Source organism: Eptesicus fuscus, chromosome 9 (assembly GCF_027574615.1).
Source record: "Eptesicus fuscus isolate TK198812 chromosome 9, DD_ASM_mEF_20220401, whole genome shotgun sequence".
In the NCBI taxonomy this organism is placed as follows: Eukaryota; Metazoa; Chordata; class Mammalia; order Chiroptera; family Vespertilionidae; genus Eptesicus; species Eptesicus fuscus.
The window spans coordinates 53,577,189-53,597,594 of record NC_072481.1 but is presented as its reverse complement, the minus strand read 5'-3'; the positions used below and the strand labels follow the sequence as shown (position 1 = coordinate 53,597,594).

General features: G+C 42.0%; 1 protein-coding gene across 1 annotated transcript in view; it reads right to left on the bottom strand.

Annotated features, from left to right (window-relative positions):
- Positions 1–2,228: 2,228 nt before the first annotated feature.
- Positions 2,229–20,406, bottom strand: part of TNNI3K (TNNI3 interacting kinase) — a 308,489-nt gene continuing 290,311 nt past the window's right edge. The window contains exons 24-25 of the mRNA XM_028142435.2: positions 6,086–6,165; positions 2,229–2,440 (exon numbers count right to left, since the gene is read on the bottom strand). Of these exons, the coding sequence (XP_027998236.2) occupies positions 2,364–2,440; positions 6,086–6,165 (157 nt within the window). The 3' untranslated portion in view covers positions 2,229–2,363. The remainder of the gene's footprint in view (positions 2,441–6,085; positions 6,166–20,406) is intronic.

The following is a 20,406-nucleotide window of genomic DNA, read 5'->3' as shown; positions in this document are numbered from 1 at the left end:
ATTCTGACAGGTGTGAGATTTTAATTTGCATTTTTCTGATGATTAGTGACATTGAGGATCTTTTTATATGTCTATTGGCCATCTGTATGTCCTCTTTGGAGAAGTGTCTATTCAGGTCCTCTGCCCATATTTTAATTGAATTGTGGTATTTTGGTTTGTGTGTGTGTGTGTGTGTGTGTGTGTTGAGTTTTATAAGTTCATTATAACTTTTGGATATTAACCCCTTATCAGATGTATCATTGGCAAATAAGTTTTCTCATTCAGTAGGTTGTCTTTTCATTTTGTTGATGGTTTCCTTTGCTGTGCAAAAACTCTTTAGTTTGATGTAGTCCCATTTGTTTACTTTTTGTTTGTTTCACTTGCTGTGAATGTGGAGGAATAGAGGGGAAGCTGTGCTCTTTACTGCCTCCCCCACCCTCCTTATCCTCTTTTCTGTCATTGCCAGAGGCTTTATGCCTGCATGGCCACTTCAGGGTCCTCATTTCTGCTTATTATAAAGCCCCTTGGTAACTGGCATGGCAGATTGAGTACCTGTGACTACAGTTGGGTGGGGAAATAAAAAGGCTGGGGGATACAAATGGATGCATCTAACTAGAAGTCCCATGGTTTTAACCTCTACCTCTGGACTCACAATGGGCTATCCAGAAACTATTCAGAGCATGTGAGGACTTTTGACTTTGCATCCAGAGGTCATAAGAAATGGCTTAGAGGGATTTAGAGGCAGAGTTACTCTTCTGATAGAAATGGCCCTCAAGAAACCTATTTTCTTTTTTTAAAATATATTTTTATTAATTTCATAGTAGAAGGGAGAGAAAAATATCAGTGATGAAAGAGAATCATTGATCGGTTACCTCCTGCACAACCCCTACTGGGGTTTGAGCTCACAACCTGGGCATGTGCCCTGACCAGGAATCAAACCGTGACCTCCTGTTTCATAGGTCAACACTCAACCACTGAGCCACACAGGCTGCGCAGAAACCTATTTTCTAATTGGTGGAGGGGAGGATGAAGGAACTTGCCACACACCAGGAAGGAGCCATCAGCACTTCTATTCAGTTCCATTTGTAAATGAGTCCACATTAGTCAGGAGGAGGAAAAGGCAGATTTGCCTAGGTGCAGCCAGTCAGTCAGGCTCCCTATTGCTTTTCGGGCCCCTAGTTGTCCTCTCAGGATTTACAGCAGTGGTTCCCAACCTGGGACAATTTTGTCCCACAGGGCACATTTAGAATGATCTGGAGACAGTTTTGATTGATGCAATTTAAGGGAGCTGTTATTGGGATCTAGGTGGGGCAGAGGCCAGAAAGCTACTACACATCCCACAGTGCATAGAAGAGCCCCACAAGGAAGGATCCCCTCCACAGTGTCACTCGTGCGGATATCTAGAAACCTTGGTTTAGAGGACACCCAATCTTCCTTCACTAATCTTAATAGATTTGTCATTGGCAAATGTATACTAAAAGCAGTACTCAACACATTGAATTTTTAAGGTTTCCTGCCTGTGATTTTTCCAAGTCTGTATTGCAATGGCAAAACGATTTTGTTTGGTGGAAGCAGTTCTGTCTTCCTGGTTGAAACGAGCATGGAGGGCAGAGTTGTCATTTTCTGAAGGCAACAGGTACCTTGGATACCTCCCCATGCACTACTGTATGTCAGACTCCGGTGTGAATGGCAGGTTTGCATTGGTGGGCCAGTTTCATACTTGTACCAATTGCATTTATGACACCTTGCTCCTGAAGGCAACATGTTGACCACGCAGAGCACAGAGAACTTGGGGAGATGTAGAAAAGAAGGCTAAATTATTAAGTGCTATATTTATGCAAGTTTCTTGATCTGAAGGTCATGGCTTTTTTTCTACCAATATGTATAAAAGAAGGTATACTTAGTAGCAGTCTTGTTGGAATGAAACACACTTCTGAACCAATTTTATATGCCACCAAAGAATCTTTAATCACCAAGCTGGACACTAAAAGTAACATAATGAGATAAGAAAATAAACAGTATTCTAAGAAATCAAACCCATGCCTCTCAAGCACAAGTCTACATAATTCAGTCTAGGAAAACATAATTGTGCCCACCACAGATGTAGGCCCCATCTCCAAGTAACAACATAAATCTGTTTTTTCACTTGCAAAATTAAAACCAATTCTTCAAATACATTCCGTCTTGGTTCTTTTGCATTTCATTCCTTGGCTATGGATCCAAAGCCCAACTTGTGGTAGGGAATTAAATAGGACTGGTGTAAACAAGCAAATTTAAGGAGATTTTATAGGTTAAAATATTCTATTTGGAAGCAAGTCTGCAATGGTTGAAACTGCTGTGTCTGTCTGGGGGGAACACTCGCCTTAGGTCTATGCAGAATGTTGTCAGCTGCTGTCCTCAAAGCTGCCACTATTCCGGCAAGAATACAAATGCATCGGGCTCATGGGATCGGACACGTAGCCTGCGTGAGAAAAGAAGTTCAGCTGTTACTTGGCCTTTGAGTCCATCTCCCCATTATTCTCCACCAGCCTCACCCAGTGCCATGCACAGCTGCCAGGCATCTTCTCCTGGTTCGTGGAAACGGAGTCCAGACAAGGGTTGCTGGCAAGCAGTTGTAAAACAAAAGCAAATTTCAAAATAAAAACAGAGAGCTGAGACCAGAGGAAAATACATGCTAGCTGTCTGCTTTGGATCCCAGCTGGCAAGGTGGCATGTTGAGTTTGGAATAAAGAAGGGTACAGTTCAGAAAGATGGTATATCATGGTGGCTAAAAACATGGGCTTCCATGGCAGGCAACTCTGGGTTTAAACAATGGCTTCCCTATTTACTGGTTCTGGGATGTTTGTCAACTTAACCTTTCTAAGTCTCCATGTCTTTATCTGTAAATGGGAGAAACAGTAGTACTTACTCATAAGGTTGGTAAGGCATGTAAGTCAATCAGTACAGGGTCTGACACAGAGTGAGCACTAAAAAACTATGGCTAAAGCCCTAGCTGGTTTGGCTTAGTGGATGGAGCGGAGCGTCGGCCTGAAGGGTCCCGTGTTCGATTCCAGTAGAGGGCACATGCCCAGGCTGTGGGCTTGATTCCCAGTGGGGGGCATGCAGGAGGCAGCCGATCAATGATTCTCTCTCATCATTGATGTTTCTATCTCTCCCTCTCCCTTTTTCTCTGATATCAATAAACATATATTAAAAAACAAACAAAACTATGGCTAAAAAGGGAAGGTGGAGATGGCAGCAGGGATCAAGGAAAGAGCCATTCTCTGGAGTAGGTTGGCTCTGGTTTGTTTTTTCCTACCTAAGAGCCCCAAAGTTTTTTTCTTTTTTAAAATATATATGTTTGTATTGATTTCAAAGAGGAAGGGAGAGAGAAAGAGAGAGTGATAGAAATATCAATGATGAGAGAGAATAATTGGTTGCCTCCCGCATGCCCTCCACTGGGGATGGAGCCTGCAACCCAGGCATGTGCCCCGACCAGACCTGAATCAAACCGTCACCTCCTGGTTCATAGTTGATGCTCCACCACGGAGCTAAACCGGCAGGGCTAAGAGCCCAATTTTTAAGTGCATGTTAATGCTTAGGTCTAAAAACCAGTGGCATTTGATGCTCATGGAAGCAATAGACGTGGGTGCATCCAGAAAATGAGCTAGTGGCTCAGGATCTGGCCTCTATGTTAGAGAACTCAGGGCAAGGCAGGGAAGCAGTTACCTTTGCATTCCTAGCGAGGAAGCTATTCATTGCTTTTGGGAAAAATGGGCACATTTGTCAATACCTATTGCTGCTTTCGCTCCGCTTTGATAGCAGAGTTTTCAGGACTCAGCCATCTACATTTGCATCAAGACTTCTAGCAATATGCAGCTGAATAGCCATATTTATTTTCATAAGAAAGATCTCTGTCAGAATCTCTTAGGCAGCACATAACCTCTCCTGTGAGGAAAGCCATAACTGCTGCTGCTGCGGACCAGCCTTCAGTGCGGTGCGGCTGGCCCTGGCTGAGATGAGGGGAAGCAGGACACACGTTCCTGAGTCCTAATTCTGGGTGGACTCAAACAAAATCGACACCCTAGAGCAAAAATATTCCTTTTGTCCAGCCTGAAACTGTGACTTCATTCAGGCATGGATAGATGCTTTAGTAAGGTCGTCATCCTTTTATTACTGTAATCAACCTTCTGATGTACCACAAGGGATTTTACTGCCTCGCAATGCTCCATGCCTCTCTCCCCACATCACTCCAATGGAAATCTGATTGTGAGCGCACATCCCTCCAGCGTGGGCAGGCTCTCCTTCAGGGAGGTGTAGCGAAACCAGCAGGGCATGGATGTCGCCGTTTATTACTGAAGCTGTCATTGCCAGAGTTGAAGGACAAATATCTTGCTCTTGAGCCACTCAGCGTAAGGGGCACCCAAGTGAAATCTGACCACGGGCTTTAGGAAAAGACTGAACCATGTCTGCACATGTTCTGTTACTTTAGGGTGAACTCTAGCCCTGCTCTTTGGGGTGTGGGGCTGGGGAGAAGAAACAGTTCATAAAGTTGCTGTTAAACCACGATGGGTTTATGAAGTGGAAATGGAGGGCAATTAAAGGGTTCTTCCTTGCACAATTTGATGGTTATAGGGGAGGGCAGTAAATATATCTTCTTTGTCTACTGGGGCTCCCACTCCATCCAAACACCCTCATGTTTTCTCTTAACCTTGGTACAGATAGGCATAGAAAAATGCAACTTTTGTATTATTGCATCCCTTTGTCTTATTTCTCCATCTTGAGGAATTCTACTCCAAGTCTTATTCCTTTAAGAAACAGATTGTTGAATCAAAGAAATGCTTCATCTTGAAACTCTATCATGAAAGGTAAGATTTCTGGTTAAAGCGCACATTTCTAGGGGTGCCCTATATTTTGTGGTTGTGCAATCCCATCTGTAAAGGTTTGAGAAAATGATATCATATCTATCAAACACGTAACACTCAGAGAACATCTCCCGTTACTGCACTGGCCAATTGTGTAGTAAAACTGATGACAAAAAGCACTCAGTTGCATTCTGTGCATGTGTTGGGAGCAGAAGCACAGCGTTTCCTTCCTTGGGTGTGTTCCCACGTAGTTTGTCTGCATCTACCCAGAATAATTCTCCCCTTTGTGTCTTAAAGCTTCCCAATGCCTGAGGTAGCCATACTCTGCAGATGAGGTGCATTGGTGAGGATCCCGAAGCTGAGGGCCTCGGGGCTCCATTGCCATCTAAATCACTGCACTGGGAACACACCATCCAACTTATTCTCCCCCAAACCCAGTGCTTGGAATAAATCTGATCTCTTTATTGGACATACTTTTTTTTTTTTTTTCCAGTCCTCCATATTGTCAGAGGAAGTCCCCATGAATAAATGAGCCCGTTGTGCTAACATTTCAAATAATGTAGAGCCTCTCAGGCTTAGAGGTTGGAAAAAGGAGGTCACGGGCCCAGCATATTCATATGGCAGCTGATGATAAGGGCGATTGTCCACCCTCTGGCTTCAGGGGCCTGCATAGAACTGTGTTAATGATTTCAAAGAGCTTTATTAATTCCTTTTAAAGCAGTCCTGTGCAAAATGGATCTCATCAGTGAGGCCCTTACTTCCTCTCCACCTTTTTGAGGAAATGGCTGGGTGTACCTTTTACCCTTCGGTGCTTGTTAAAGGGGAAGCACTCACTCCCCCAGCATATGACATAAGTGTAGAAACTCATCTCTTGTTTTTTCCTTCCCTCCCTACATCCCTGTGATGTGGGGCTTAGAGGCTTGGGCTCGGTAAAGTGGCAACACGGTATGTTTGAAATGCCACGGGATACAGGAGATGATTTTCCTAAGAAGGGTTGTACATTTTCCCATGTGCACACATACTCCCATATACTTGCACACCCACTTACACATGCATGTACACACACACTCGCACACATTATTAAACTCAAAGGTAAATGTAGAATTTTACAACTTCAAGATCAAACTTTGCACTTTTGTAATATTTTTAAAGCGACCTTCATTTCTAATTATTACAAAATAGAAATTTCCCACCTCGTTATCCAATAGATATCACCTTCCTGGGCAGTTTCCTTAATTAGTCTGAAGAATGTGTACACTTACCATATTTGTCAACAGGTGAGAACTGAAGGTTTCTCTTCATCTCCTCCAAAGACAGGCCCTGAGGGGAATGTTGTCCAGCACTGGAAAATTCAAGGAGATGCACCGTTTTACACTGTGAAAACCATGGTGGTGGTTTGCTAAGAACATTTTTATAAAACAGATTTTTTTCACTCAGCATAAATCCCAGAGAACTGGCAAACTGAAACAAAAATGTTTTTTACCAATTCAGGGAAGGGTTCAGAGTTACAGTGGTCCCCCATATACTGTACATTATTTTGCTTCTCATGGTTGCAGTTACCAATGATCAAACACAGTATAAAAATATTAAATGGAAAATTCCAGAAATAAACAATCCATGAATTTTAAATTGAATCATACATTTGTCCAGCATAACCACTTATCCAAGGAATAAGACTTGGAGTAGAATTCCTCAATAATATAGTATATGCTACCCTCTCCTTATGCACTTAGTAGCCATCTTGGTTATTAGATCTACTATTGCAGTATCCCAGTACTTGTTTCAAGTAACCCCTGTTTTACTTAAATAGCCCCAAAGTGCAAGAGTAGTGTAAACATTATCATAAGTATGTATACATAGGAAAAACACATAGTATATGTAGGGTTTGGTACTATCTATGATTTCAGGCATCCATTGAGGATCTTGGAATGTATCTCCTGTGGATAAGAGGGGAGGAGGGCTACTGTATTTGGAGTAAGTCAGATCTAGTGTGAGTCCTGGCTCCTCCAGGTAGGCTAGAATTCCCAGCTGTAACCTTGGGCATATCACCCTTTCTGAGCCTCAGTTTATTTAGATGGGACAAGTACCTAAATAATTTTGAGTTTGTTTTAATAATTAAATATAACAAAAAGGAGCACTGAATCTAAAATCTGGGTTAATATGCTTGCAAGCCTTACTTTAAAGGAACTAATAACCACAACATTATTATCTTACTAATAACCAATATAAGTCAAATACATCCCAGAAGGTATTATTATTGTTATGGTGGAAATTAAAAGAGAGTGACAATAATATATGTCACATGCTTCCTATGTATTAATCATTTACATACATAATCTCATTTAATTTTTATCATTATTTTATCATTATCAAATCATTTCTGTCCTTTTATAGGTTAGAAAACTGAGGATGGAGCAATTGAGTAACACACATGTTTAATAAATGGCTCATATAGAATTCAAACCCAAGGTTTTATATTCCAAAGCATGTGTGCTGATCCACTATTCAAAAGGGAATTTTTTTCCAGATTCCTGGCCCTCATTAATCCTTCTTTTCCCCACACTCCTCTTACTCTTTTTATCATTTTGATTCATGGCATTGCCCCCTTCCTACTTCTTCAGACTCAAAACCTAAAGTTATCAAAACCCTCACACTAATATTTCATCACATCGGTCAGTTACTTAGATATCTATCTTGTATCCATCTGTCTTATCCACATTTTAGCATCCTCAAATAAGTTGCACAGTTATCTCCAGGACTACCCTCACAATGTCCACAGCAGAAGTCTTAATAGCCTCTCCCCAAGCCACTTCTCTCCATCTCAATTCCTGCCACTGCATCCTTCAGTTACTTAAGTCAAAATTTTTGGACTCATCCTTGGTACCTTTCTTTTTCTCACATCTCTCACCTAATTTAAAACGTTTTAGCTCTGCCTCCAAAATATAATCTCAATCTATCCATCTCTCTCTTCCCTCAAGGTCTAGGCCATATACTAGTAATCTCTTTCTTGTCTGGACCTCTGCAATTTGGCTCCTAATTGATCTTCTTGCTTTAACTCCTGTCCCCTTAAAATCCATCTCTGTGCATTATCCAGAGTGACCTTTTCAAAATATACAACAGATTAAGCTATTCACCTACTGAAAAACTTCCGCTGGCTTCCCAGTTCGTTTAGAATACCATGCAAATGTTTTACCCGCATCGACAAGGCCTCTGCAGGTACGCCACTCCCCAGCTTGTGCTAAGCACTTCTTTTGGGCATCCTTTCTGTCCCATCAACTCTCCAAGCTCCTTCCCAATCCAGAGCTTTTGCATTGACTCTGCTTGGAATGCTAGATGAACCCACATCCTGTTTGGCTGGACCCTTGTCCTGCCTTCACCCATGCCTGGCTCCTCTGCCATTCAGGCCTCAGTTGGAATGTCACCTCCTCAGAGAGGTCTTCCCTGACCACCATTCCAAAGTGGCCATCCTCTGCCTATGGTCACTTTCCATCACATCACATCAACTTATTTTTTTTCTTTCAGAATTCCATAAAATTATCTTGCTTATTTATCCATTTATTTATATACTGTCCATATTCTTCTACAAAATGAGGTTGGAAGCCTTGTCTATCTTGTCTCCCTATTTCCTGCTACATACTCAACACTCTGAACAGTGAGTGGAACATAGAAGACACTTAAAAAAATTAGTTTTTGAATGATTTCATGAACTAATAGATCCTTAAGTGATGTCCTTCTCTCTGGTCACTCAATCCTCCCCTTCACAAGGTCTTCCTGTGACAAAAATCTTACCATGCACACACCTTTCCCCCATCTCCCCCTCGTAGTTCCTCAGGTTGATGTTCAAATTTCTCTGAAATCGAATCCTCCTTGTATTTTGTGTGTATCTTGCATTATACAGCACCCTCTTCTGCCCCGCCCCCCTGCCTTTTCCCAAGTTCAAGCCACACTAATGGACTTTGCAAACATTCCAGAATTTTCTCTACTTCATGGCGGTAGCTGAGCTGCTCCCATACTTGAATTTACCTGGTGATGTCTTTTTTATCCCTGACAAGGAGCAGCGTTGTGTTGTGGTGAAGAATGAGCATTCTGGTGCCAGACTCCTTGAATTTGAATTTTGACTCCATCTCTTACTAGCTCTACTACCTTTGACAAATTCATTTAACTGCTCTATACCTCCGTGTAAGCAACTATAAGATGGGAATACAAGACTTATAAGGTTAATCATGAGAATGAAAAGAGTTAATAAGTTTGAAGTCCTTTGAACAGTGCTAGCATTTAGTAAGCACTCAATTAATGTTACCTACTTTGATTATTTATCAATGTCCAACTCAAAGACAGCATGTCCTCAAAGTCCTCTTGGAAAACCCCAGTCTGAACCCCATACCCTCTAGAACTTCGCATTCCTTTCACAGTGCTTATCAGAGCCTGCCATGGTGAATGAAGAATGATCTGCATGGGTGTGCTAGTGAACCCCACTAAACAGATACTCTTGAGGGGCAGAAGTCCTATCTAAGACCTTTGGATCTCCCACAGGGCTTAGCTGGTTCTTTGTAAATAGTTAAAATAATACAAGTATGTTAAATAATGTTATTGCCAAATGTTCACTCGGAGAAGTTAGAGTTCTCTAAATTTCCACAATTAATTCACTTACTACTGTACAAATAACTCCATGTTTGGCCTCACTTTCTTTCTTTTCTTTTTTTAAAGATTTTTAAAATTGATTTTTAGAGAGAGAGGAAGGGAGGGGGGAGAGAGAAACATTGATGTAAGAGTAGAACATCGAAACATCCATTGTCTACTTCCTCATGCCTCCGACCTCCTGCACACTCCCTACTGGGGATTGAGTCTGAAACCTGGGCATGTGCCCTGACTGGGAATTGAATCAGCAACCTTTCAGTGCACGGGACAACTGAGCCACACCAGCCAGGGTTGGCCTAACTTTCTTTTATTTTTTTTAAAATATGTTTTTATTGATCTTTAGAGAGAGAGGAAGGGAGAGGGATAGAGAGATAGAAACATCAATGAGAGAGGAACATCATAAATCGACTGCCTCTTTCACGTACCCTTACTGGGGATTGAGCCTATAATTCAAGCATGTGTCCTGACTGGTGACCTCTTGGTTCCTGGGTTGACACTCAATTGCTGAGCCACACTGGCTGGGCTGGCCTCACTTTCTTAAGTTATAAAGGAAAGATGCTGTTTCTTAGAGGAAAGCAATGATTAAAAGGAAGAAGAAAAAGTATTGACTTAAAGTGGGACATGTTGTGATCTCAATCCACATTAAATGGCAAACCACACTCAGTTCTGGGCAATAGAATGTCATTCAGGATATTTTTTCAAAATAAAATATATTCTACTAATACCCATAACCTCTTGAGCACCCTAGTTCCTTTTAAGAAATGTGCTATGCACAGTAGTCTTAGCAACAACAAGATAATAGAGAATAAATATTTTATCATCAAAAAGGCTATCTGGTTTCCTATGAATAAAAGCCCATCTTCAAGCTGCCTTATTTATTCAGTTGCTGAATGCAATTTGTGCCAGGGGACTTAACCTTCCTGCCCAAGAGATACCACATACTCTGGCTCTGGATGCTGTTACAGGATGACAGACAGATGGAAGCTAAGCATGCCCAAGTCAAACAAAGCAGAAGAAACCAGACTCTGATCAATGAAACTGGTTGTCCTCAACCCATGTGCATCCTGATATCAGCAGAAGTTTCACAGAAGCCCAGAGTTTAAACAGAAACAGCGGGCCCTCTCTTTGCTGAAGTTGTGGTCAGTGAAAATAAGCATTTCCAGGGATGCAGCTGCACCATGAATTCAATGAAAGTAAATGTGAACTAATGGCAGGTAAGAAAGGCACTCAGTTTTGCAGTGTTTCGATATTACTATTCAACTAGGTAGGCTTCTTTATGCTAAAAGGATACTGTATATCATATAGAGGCATATATGTGAATAATATATACTATTATATGGGTTATTTCATGTATACTTTTTGTGAGAATGAAATGAAATTTTCTCTCTCAAAGAGAATAATATGGTCTTTAGGTTACCTTTTGCATACTTTCACATCATATTGATATATCTTATTTTAGTGCTGAAAGTGTTTCAGTCATTTTAGGCTAAACAGTTCATATAAGCTCTGTGATGTATTTGTAAAGATCAGCATAATCATCAGCCATTGTCTCCTACAAAGTTGCACTAGGAAATGAATAATTTATCTAGAATGAAGAACAGAACCAAAATTGAAAACATATTTCTTGCTTCTCAATCCATGCTTTATAGGTGTAGACTACCCAGCAGGCTGTCTGTTACTTAGGATAGTTCTCACCCAAGTCCCCATATGTGATTTGTACATTTGTGTGTGCATGTCACTTAGGCCATGGCTTGTCAGCACAAACTAGCATGTTTGCTAATAGTCACATGGTCTGTGAATAAACTATGTGCCCTGACCAAAGACAAGGAGGGTGTTCAAAACGAAATTGTGAGGCTATTTTGGCTGAAATGAATACAGGGAAAATTATGCTCATGGCAAGCACATTAGGCAAAAAGTATCCAATGAGAAGTAAATGTAAATTACAGAAGAGCTATGAAGTATGGAAAAAATGCTAGAAGATAGAATATACCCTAAAGCTAGCTTACATTCTTCAAAGCAGGAGTAGGCAGAGTCTATCATCTAAATTAGTGGGTTAATATACATTGCAGACAAAACTCCAGAAAAAAAATAAATACTAAAGCAGAGTTTTTCTGTACACTTAAACAAATTACTGATTACTAGACGCTATCATGGGTTTAGTAAGAATAAAGATGTCATGTTAGATTTGCTTTATTTCTTTTGCGTGGGGATACATTTAAAGGGGGAAATCCATAGGCTAGAACATACACCTGGATTTCACAGACCCTGGACAGAGTTTCCACTGATTACTTTGTAACCAAGAAGGGGAGAGTTGTGCCAGGCCAACAAATGGTTAGACTGGACTGTCACTGGCTGACATGCAGGACTGGTACACACTCCATGTAGGTGACATTACCCACAGGGTTAAGCTGAGCCTTAGACATTGTGTATAGTTCAAACAAAATAGCCCATTTCCTAAAAATAGAATTGTCCAGACATAGATTGAGTTGTTCTAGAAGGGAGTACTTCCAATCCCTGGAAGTGTTCAAACCGTGTTTGGAGCATCTGATGGCCCTGGGTGCTGTAAGAAGGATGTAAGTGGTCACCTGGATGACCTGACATCCCAGGTCCCTCTATCTCTTACATTCCGTGGTTCTTTAAAGGTTTTCATGAACCCTGTAGACTTGTGAAACCGGCTTTGATGTTTTGGAAAGGCAGAGTGAGATTTCATAGTTCCATCTTAGGCAGAAGATTTTTATCTTCCTTATCTGAAGTGTCTGACATTTGGCCAGGTCTGAATGCCTGATTCCCACTCACATGCCACAGCACACCTGGCCACACATTACCATTACAACTCACGTGGTGTTTGTGGTTTTTTGTGTATATGTATTCCATTTGACTTACAGGAAATGTAGGGTGATCATAGGTGATTATTCTGTCCTTAACTTCCTCCTGCAAATCAGACTGAAATGACAAAAAACTAAAGAAGGAAAGAAACTGTAACTGAACTGTGTGTGCTATTTGCTTGAAAGAACGATCTCCTTTAAACTCAGTTTCAAAGGAAGAACCACACCATCGTCAAAGATGAAGCAAAAGAAAAGTGTGAAGAAGTCACTTTCACTTAAATCCATCATTAGAGGTTTAAATGGCATGCTAGGTATTGGAAAATCCAGACTGCTTCACAAAGTGTTTTATATAAGATACATGTAGAATATTTATGTTGCAATGCCCGAGGGGTGGGAAAAAAACCCTAAAACACGATGATATCTATTAATCCAGAAAGGTATGTTGTTAACCAAGGCCCAAAAGGAAGAAGGAAAATTCTGTCGGAAGAGACTTGGAGGACTTCTGGTGCCATCTCTCCAGAGGGTGGTAGCAGGCAGTACCACAGTGAGTCCATATGGACCCATTTCAAACCTCAAAAGTGGCCAGTATTGTGTCTTCCAAATATAGCCTGCCAAATGCTTTGGCATCAGAGCAATGAATCATGGTTTTGGCTGTGGGATTTCATGAAATCTCAGAATATTTGCTAGTGCCATAGTGGCTTCTGACTGAATTGCATTCCAGGGAAGACTTCAGATGGGCATACAGTCCATTTTTATCACATTTGTCCAAGTGTGGTTTTTGCAGAGTTGGGGACCTTAGATTTGGTGAATTGCAGTGAATATATAAGTATAGTCCGCATGACTTGAAAGCAAAAGGGAAATTACAGCAACCACATAAAAAGTAAAGACCTGGAGCATTAACTTCTATCATAATGATATAATAATAATAATTTCTTAGATTTGCAGAGGGCTTTATAGCTTGCACATACTTTTCTATTGATTAGCTTAAAACATTTTCACTTTATGAGGTAAAAAGGAGGTGTCTGGGAAGGCATTAATTTTACCTCCATTCTATGCAGGTGGAAAGTTAGGCTCAGAAAGTTTGAATAATATACATAACAGAGGCAGAACAAGAACGTGAACAAAAGATCTTCAAATTTCTAGTCCATGCTCTTTCTTCTAAAACACACTACATTTAAAAAATAAATCTTTATCTTTAAGTATTACATATGTCCCCTTTTCCCCCCTATTAACCCTTTCTAGCCTGCCCTCACCTCCTGCCCCAGGCCTTCACCACACTGTCTGTGTCCATGGGTTAAGCATATATGGGTACAAGTTCTTTGGTTAATCTCTTCCCACTCACCCACCCATCCCTGCCTTCCCTTGAGATTGGACAGTCTGTTCCATGCTTTTATGTCTCTGGATCTTTTTTGTTCATCAGTTTATTTTGTTGAAACACACTACATTTAATCATAGCATATGCCAAACTACTGGTCTGTTACCATCAGGGGCGCTCACTGACTTAGTGACAAGTTAGAGTTTTGGGCCTTTTGCATATAAAGATGAACATTCAATTTCTCATAGAGAAATCTTCCTCATCATATCAGAAAGCAGATCGGCTTTTTTGTGTTTTGCTAGATCTTATAAAACACTAGAGGCTCAGCGCATGACTAAATCATGCACGGTTAGGGTCCCTAGGGCTAGCTGCAATCAGGGCCATGTCTGCCACCCAGCGTTGCTCCTCCACCTCCATGGCCCCTGACCCACGAAGTTCCACACTCACAGCCCCCCGCTCTGCAAGGCTCCTCGGCCTCAGCCACCCATGTCCCATGGTGCTCCTTCACCTCAGCCGTCCTCTGAAGCTCCATGCTAACAGCCCCCATCCTGCGAGGCTCCTCAGCCTCAGCTGCCCACACCCCGGGATGCTCTTCCACCTCAGCCACCCCTCGAGGCTCCATGCTTGCAGCCCCCACCCTGCGATGCTCCTCTGCCTCAGCCACCCTGCGAAGCCCACACTAACAGCCCTAGCCCTGCAAGACTCCTCGGCCTCGGCCACCCCGACCCCGCGATGCTCCTTGGCCTCAGCTTCTGCCGTGATGCTCCACCACCTCATCCATCCCATGAAGCTCCACACTTACAGCCCTTGCCCTGCGATGCTCCATGATCGCCGCCCCCCACCCCACAACGCTCTTCTGCCTCAGCCACCCCGGGAAGCTCCATGCTCACAGCCCCCTGCCCTACGAGGCTCCTCAGCCTCCACGGCCCCACCCCACCATGGTGAGAGAGCCGGAACAGTCCTTTGGTCATTTGGACCCACAGCTCCCTCCTCCTGCCACCATGCCTCGGGTGGCTAGGGGCCCACAGCTCCCGCTCCCTCAGCTCCCTAGCCTGCTGTTTGGTTATCTGTCCATTTTGGTCGTGATGGCATCTGGCTTTTTATATATTAGGATGTTACTTTCCCCCTGCCCAACATTGGCTTGCCTGTCCCCATGCAGTGATGCCAAAACACGAGATACTTTCTTTTAGAAAGTTCAGTGTGTGTGTTTTTGATCCTGTGTAAGCTTTCCTAAGCTGATCTTGCATGGATCCCTCCTCCTAAACACTGCCCTGGGCTATGTTGAACAGAAAACCGTTATGTTAACAGTATGATTAAAGACTTCAGGCAAATTCTTCTTTCACTCAAGTTGGTCCAATTAGTTTGTTTGCAGCCGAAAATGCCCTCAGGCTACCTGTAACCTGGAAGATTTAGCCATTTGGACTTTGCATAAGGCAACATATCCAAGGCCTCACAGCCTTGTAAATATGCTGGGTGGTTTGTTGTTTCTTTTGGCCATCTGTCATAATGATGTTACCTACATGAGAATGTTAACACGAGGATCAATGCTCCCTATCCCCTTCCTTCCCCTTCCTCACAAGGAATATATCCAAGTTAGCAGTCATTTCTCTCACTCAAAAGGAAACATATACAAGTAACATCTAACCAGAATTTCAGTTCTTTTGACACTAATATCTACACGACTAATACAAAGAAAGGTGGAGGAAACAGCCCTCTGAGATCCCTAATAAAGGTGTTTACACAAGGAAAATAAATGCCTTGTCATAGAAAAGGCTACTAGAGTCATCTGACTGTTCCCTTTGGCATTCAGCTGAAAATAAATAGATCTATTTAAAACAGATCTGTCAGAGGGATAAATGCCTTCTGAGGCTTTGCAATGTTTTCCTGCACAGCACACCTTTTCTCTGGCCTAAAGAGACTCCATTAGAAATGGGATCACCTTTGGCCTAACTTTGAAATAGTCCAGTCAGACTCTTATGAATAAGCATTTGTTAATTTATCAGCTAAGCTCAATATGTTTATTTATTCATGATTTCATTCTGGCTGTTTTCAAAACATTATTTTGTTTTTGTCAATATTCCCTACTTGATAATGTCCTAAATTAAAACAAATTTATTGCTCTCATTACAGTGAATGGGCAATGGCCAAAGTATTTAATGGGGTCAGAGTTCAGTACAAAATATCTCTTTCAGGAAAATCAAACCCATCAGCTTTCTTTCAATGGCAAATGTCCCCAGGCTATAAAAGGACTAAAAGACTTGGCAATGGGTCATGGCTGTGTTTGAGCCATTAGGCAAACATCCAAGGTCTCAGCTCCCCCATTTTTAAAGGAAAAAGCAATTAGGCAAAGAATTATGAATAAGAAAAAATGCAGTGAGAATTGAAAATGTGTGTTAATTCCTTGATGGCTCATAAATTATTAATATGCTCAACAGTAGCGTAACATCACCACCACTTCTCAAGTTACCTATACTTTAAGCAGGTATAAATGAGTCAATTGTACGATCCAGCATAAGATGGACTTCGCATGCCTTGACTGCTAAAACTGAAGAACATGCTTTAAATATAGCAAAATCTTTCTTAACCTTTACCTTTTGTACTCATCATCCAAAAAAAGGAAAGCATTTACAATTTTAGAGCTCTGAGATCTTAGTAGCAGGACGGTCATAAAGCCCACTCCTCACTCCCTCATTTTTCCACATCTCACTTTACCAAGAAGCCTTGTGAAGTGAAATAACTTATCCGGGTTCATATATCAAGGTTACAGTGAAGTCAGGAGTATAACCTGGAGTCCTGAACTTCTAGTCTTCTTTGATAGCTTTTATTCTTATTTTTAAGGGGGAAAAAGAAACTAGAATCTGCTGTGTACCTGCTAAGTGCCATACAAACTTCATTACATTGGCTCCACCTGACAACCCATTTTACATGTGAAGAAAACCAGGCTCAGAGAGTTTACGTTTTGTCCAGGGTCACACAGCTGTAATTCAAACCTAGGCCAAGCAGCGTCCAAATCTCCTGCTTTCCCCACTTACCTCTGTTGGCTCTATAAATGATTTCTAAATTTACATCTTTAACTTCATCTGTCTTTCTCTCTCCAATGTTGTTTATCAAGCACAATGCCGGTGCTATGCTAAGTGCTAAGCGTACAGATATGAGCGTGATGGGCATGGATTCTACTCTCTGGGGTAGATAGTGATGTAAGCATGTACAGATTGATTTCAGTGCCTGGGAACATGATACCTGCTCTAAAAGGTACCTTCCCAGACATAGGAAAAGGACAAGCAAGAGTCCCCAGGGAAGGGGGTTCCCGGGGACAGGGGTAGACATAGAGGTATGTGTAAAGACCTAGGAAATCGAGTAGCTCTCCCTTTGAGATACACCCATCTTTCTCTGAGTACCTCTTTACTTTCCCACATAAGATGTTTCTGGCTTGTTTTGTACATTTCTTATCCCAACCTTGGAATCTGCCATTTCTTCAAAACACTGTTTCCTTTGGGTGGAGAATTTAGAAATCACAATCTAGGGGCTTGGTATGCTCTTTGCCATTTGAAGTGTTGCTGTTCCCAGGCCTTCTCATCAAGTAGGCGAAGCTAGACAACATGCATGGATATACATGCATGTGTAAACAGTTTTAGATCTCTGCCTGCTCTCAAATTACAAATTCATACCCATATCTCCAATTCCAATCAACATCACAGGTTCCATTCCAGCTTTCTCCCTTTCCATATCTATACTGCTCTTCTCTGATGGTGAGGAACCTGGTTCCCCACACTCCTTAATATATTTACTTATTTAATCAATGCCTCTGAATGTACAAATCTTCCATTGCTATCACAACCCCATCCCTCAACACACACACACACGGATACCTCCTTTATCCCACTTGGGCTCCAACATCCCATACCCATTGTTTCCAATATGTGGATGCCCTTCTTGCCCCCTTGTGTTCTAACACCCTTCTTTGGTCTATTTCCCACTTGCCTGCCCTCCTCATCTCTCTTGGGCTCCAGAACTCAGCACTGAGTGATGTTCCTCATTCTACTCAGGTTCTGTGCTGTGCCTGGATTCTAGAACCTTGGCTGGGCAGCCCCAAGCCCATGTGGAGACCCTTTCCTCCTCCAGCTCTGGCTCCAACATGTCATGCCATGTAGCTGCCACCCACCATCCTCATCATCCTCCTGGATATTCTCTGCACCTGCCTTAGAGTCAGATATCCTGCTCTGTCCCCCATGGGGAAGCTGACCTTGCCCAGTCCTGTCTAATGGCTTGTGAACTAAACCGTTTAGGAACGAAAGAGAAGGAAAGAGAGAAGAGCAACAAGGATGAACTTTTAAAAATGTTAATCAGCCTTAGCCAGTTTGGCTCAGTGGATAGAATGTCTGCCTGTGGACCAAAGGGTCCTGGGTTCAATTCAGGACAAGGCATGTACCTTGGTTGCAGGTTCCTCCCCGGTCCGGGCCCTGGTCAGGGTTTCTGCAGGAGGCAACCAATTGATGTGATTCTCTCACATGGATGTTTCTCTCTGTCTCTCCCTCTCTCTTCCACTCTCTCTAAGAATCAATGGAAAAAATATCCTCAGATGCGTATTAACAACAACAACAACAACAAAAATGTTAATCACAACATGTTATGTCCCTGCTCACAATCTCTGTGACCAGTCAACACGTATAGAACAACATCCTAATGCTTTGTCTGGGTTGGTAAAGCCGTTCTGTACCACTCTGCCCCTGCCTCCTACCCACTGTTCACCTTCTATTTCTTCTCCTCTATTTCTTCTCTTTGTTCCTGCCATATGAACTCTACACTTTCTTTTTAGTTCTCCCGAATGCTTTTTCCCGTGATCTTCTTTGTTTTTGCTATTCTACCCATCTCATCTAAGCTTGCCTTTCAGTCACTGTTTATCCCGCCAAGCTGTTTGCCTTGTCTGATAGCATTTATCACCATCTCAGTTTTCTTATATATTTATTCATCATTTGTCACCTGTGTAGGCAGATACAGTACTGTTTATAGACCTGACCTACTTTGAAAGTCACCTTCAGAGGTTTCTATACACCCTCATTGTTTCTGTGTCTCTATTCTTAAAGGAGGGCAGAGGGAGTTAGTGTTCCTTTGACAATTCTAAGGCATGCTCTTCTAAGTTTGCAAAATGAGATTAAGCCTGGGTTACCCATAGCAGTGGCTTATTCATTAACATACTTCTTGTTTTCTTTTCTTCCTTCTTTTCCTTCCCTATGCTTCTTGAAATCATGTCCCAAAAAAGCAATTTACACTCAAATCTTTGTGTCATGGTCTGTTTTTGGAGGAACTCAAATTAAGATGGCCTGCCTCTCCTGACTACAATGTCAGTTGCATAACAGCAGGAACTTGTCTGTTTTGCTTATTAATGTGCCTTGATTCCTAGTGCCTTAAATAAATTACTGTATTAAATAAATTATTGAATAAATGAATGATGGAACTTTCTTCGTTTATCTTTGTTTATTTACATATAATTCATTGGTCAACCTCCTTCCATTTCTTTTGTTTTGTTTTTTTTTTTAATCCTCACACAAGGACATTTTTTTCCATTGATTTTTTAGAGAGAATGGAAGGGAGAAGAGAGGGAGGGGGGAGAGAGAGAAACATCAATGTGATAGAGACACATCGATTGGTTGCGCTCCTGCATGCACCCCAACCAGGGCCAGGGATAGAGCCTGCAACCAGGTACATGCGCTTGACCAAGAATCAAACCTGAGACCCTTTGGTGTGTGGGCCGATGTTCTAACCACTGAACAAACCAGCTAGAGCAACCTCCTTCCATTTCTTTAGCCACTCTCAGGGATAAGCTGTATTCCCCTGACTGTTGCATGCATTACAGCAGTGATCTCTGCAGAAGTCTCCCAGTTCTTATTCCCTGTCCAGCCCATATCACCGTCCACATCATTGCCAGGGAAATCTGAGAATGATTCTCTGTTATAGCCTTCATCATCCATCCAGTGGTTCTTATGCAGTCTTACAGAGATGAAAGTGAAACCCAGCACAGTGGAGAGAGTCTCTATTCAAACTTCACCTCTTCGGTGACAGAGTGATGGCCCTATAGAAAAGGCGAAGCAACTACAGTGCCCTCAGTGCTGACCCAACGATTGCTCTCATCGTTGGCACAGAACTTGTCTCAGGATGCATATTCATCTGATCCACAACTGGACTCTGGATTGATCATGGGGAGGGACCCTTATTAGTCCTTGTGTTCTCTGGGACCTCACACAGCCCCTGGCGTTGACTAGTCAGAATAAATGTGTTGACTCCTGGAAGGTAGCCTTTATATTTTTCCATGGGGAGATGAGTTTCCAAAGTGCAGTTTTAGAGCTATGTGATTTGGAAAGAATGGATGTTTTATGTTTCTAGAGCAGGGGTCAGAACAATTTTCCAGTAAAGGGTCAGATGGTGAATATTTTAGGCTTTGCAGATCATATGGTCTCTGTTGTAAGTATTCAACTCTGCTGTTGTAGCACAAAAGCAGACACAGACAATGTGCAAACAAATGAGTGAGGCTGTATTCCACTAAAATAAAATAAAAAATAGAAAGCAGGCTGGGAGTTGGATTTGGCCCATGGGCCATAGTTTATCAACCTTTCCTTTAGAGCAACAGGTAAACCCGATATGGGTTCTCCCCTAAGGGGCCTTCCACTTTGGGGCCAAACAATTCTAGCTTAATGGAAGTAGAGTCTCCACTCACCTTTCAATTAGTTTTTCCTAGAAGTTGAATAATAAAGACTAAAATGAATGTGCTAATGGCAAAAGAAAATAATACATCGTTTACATTTATTCA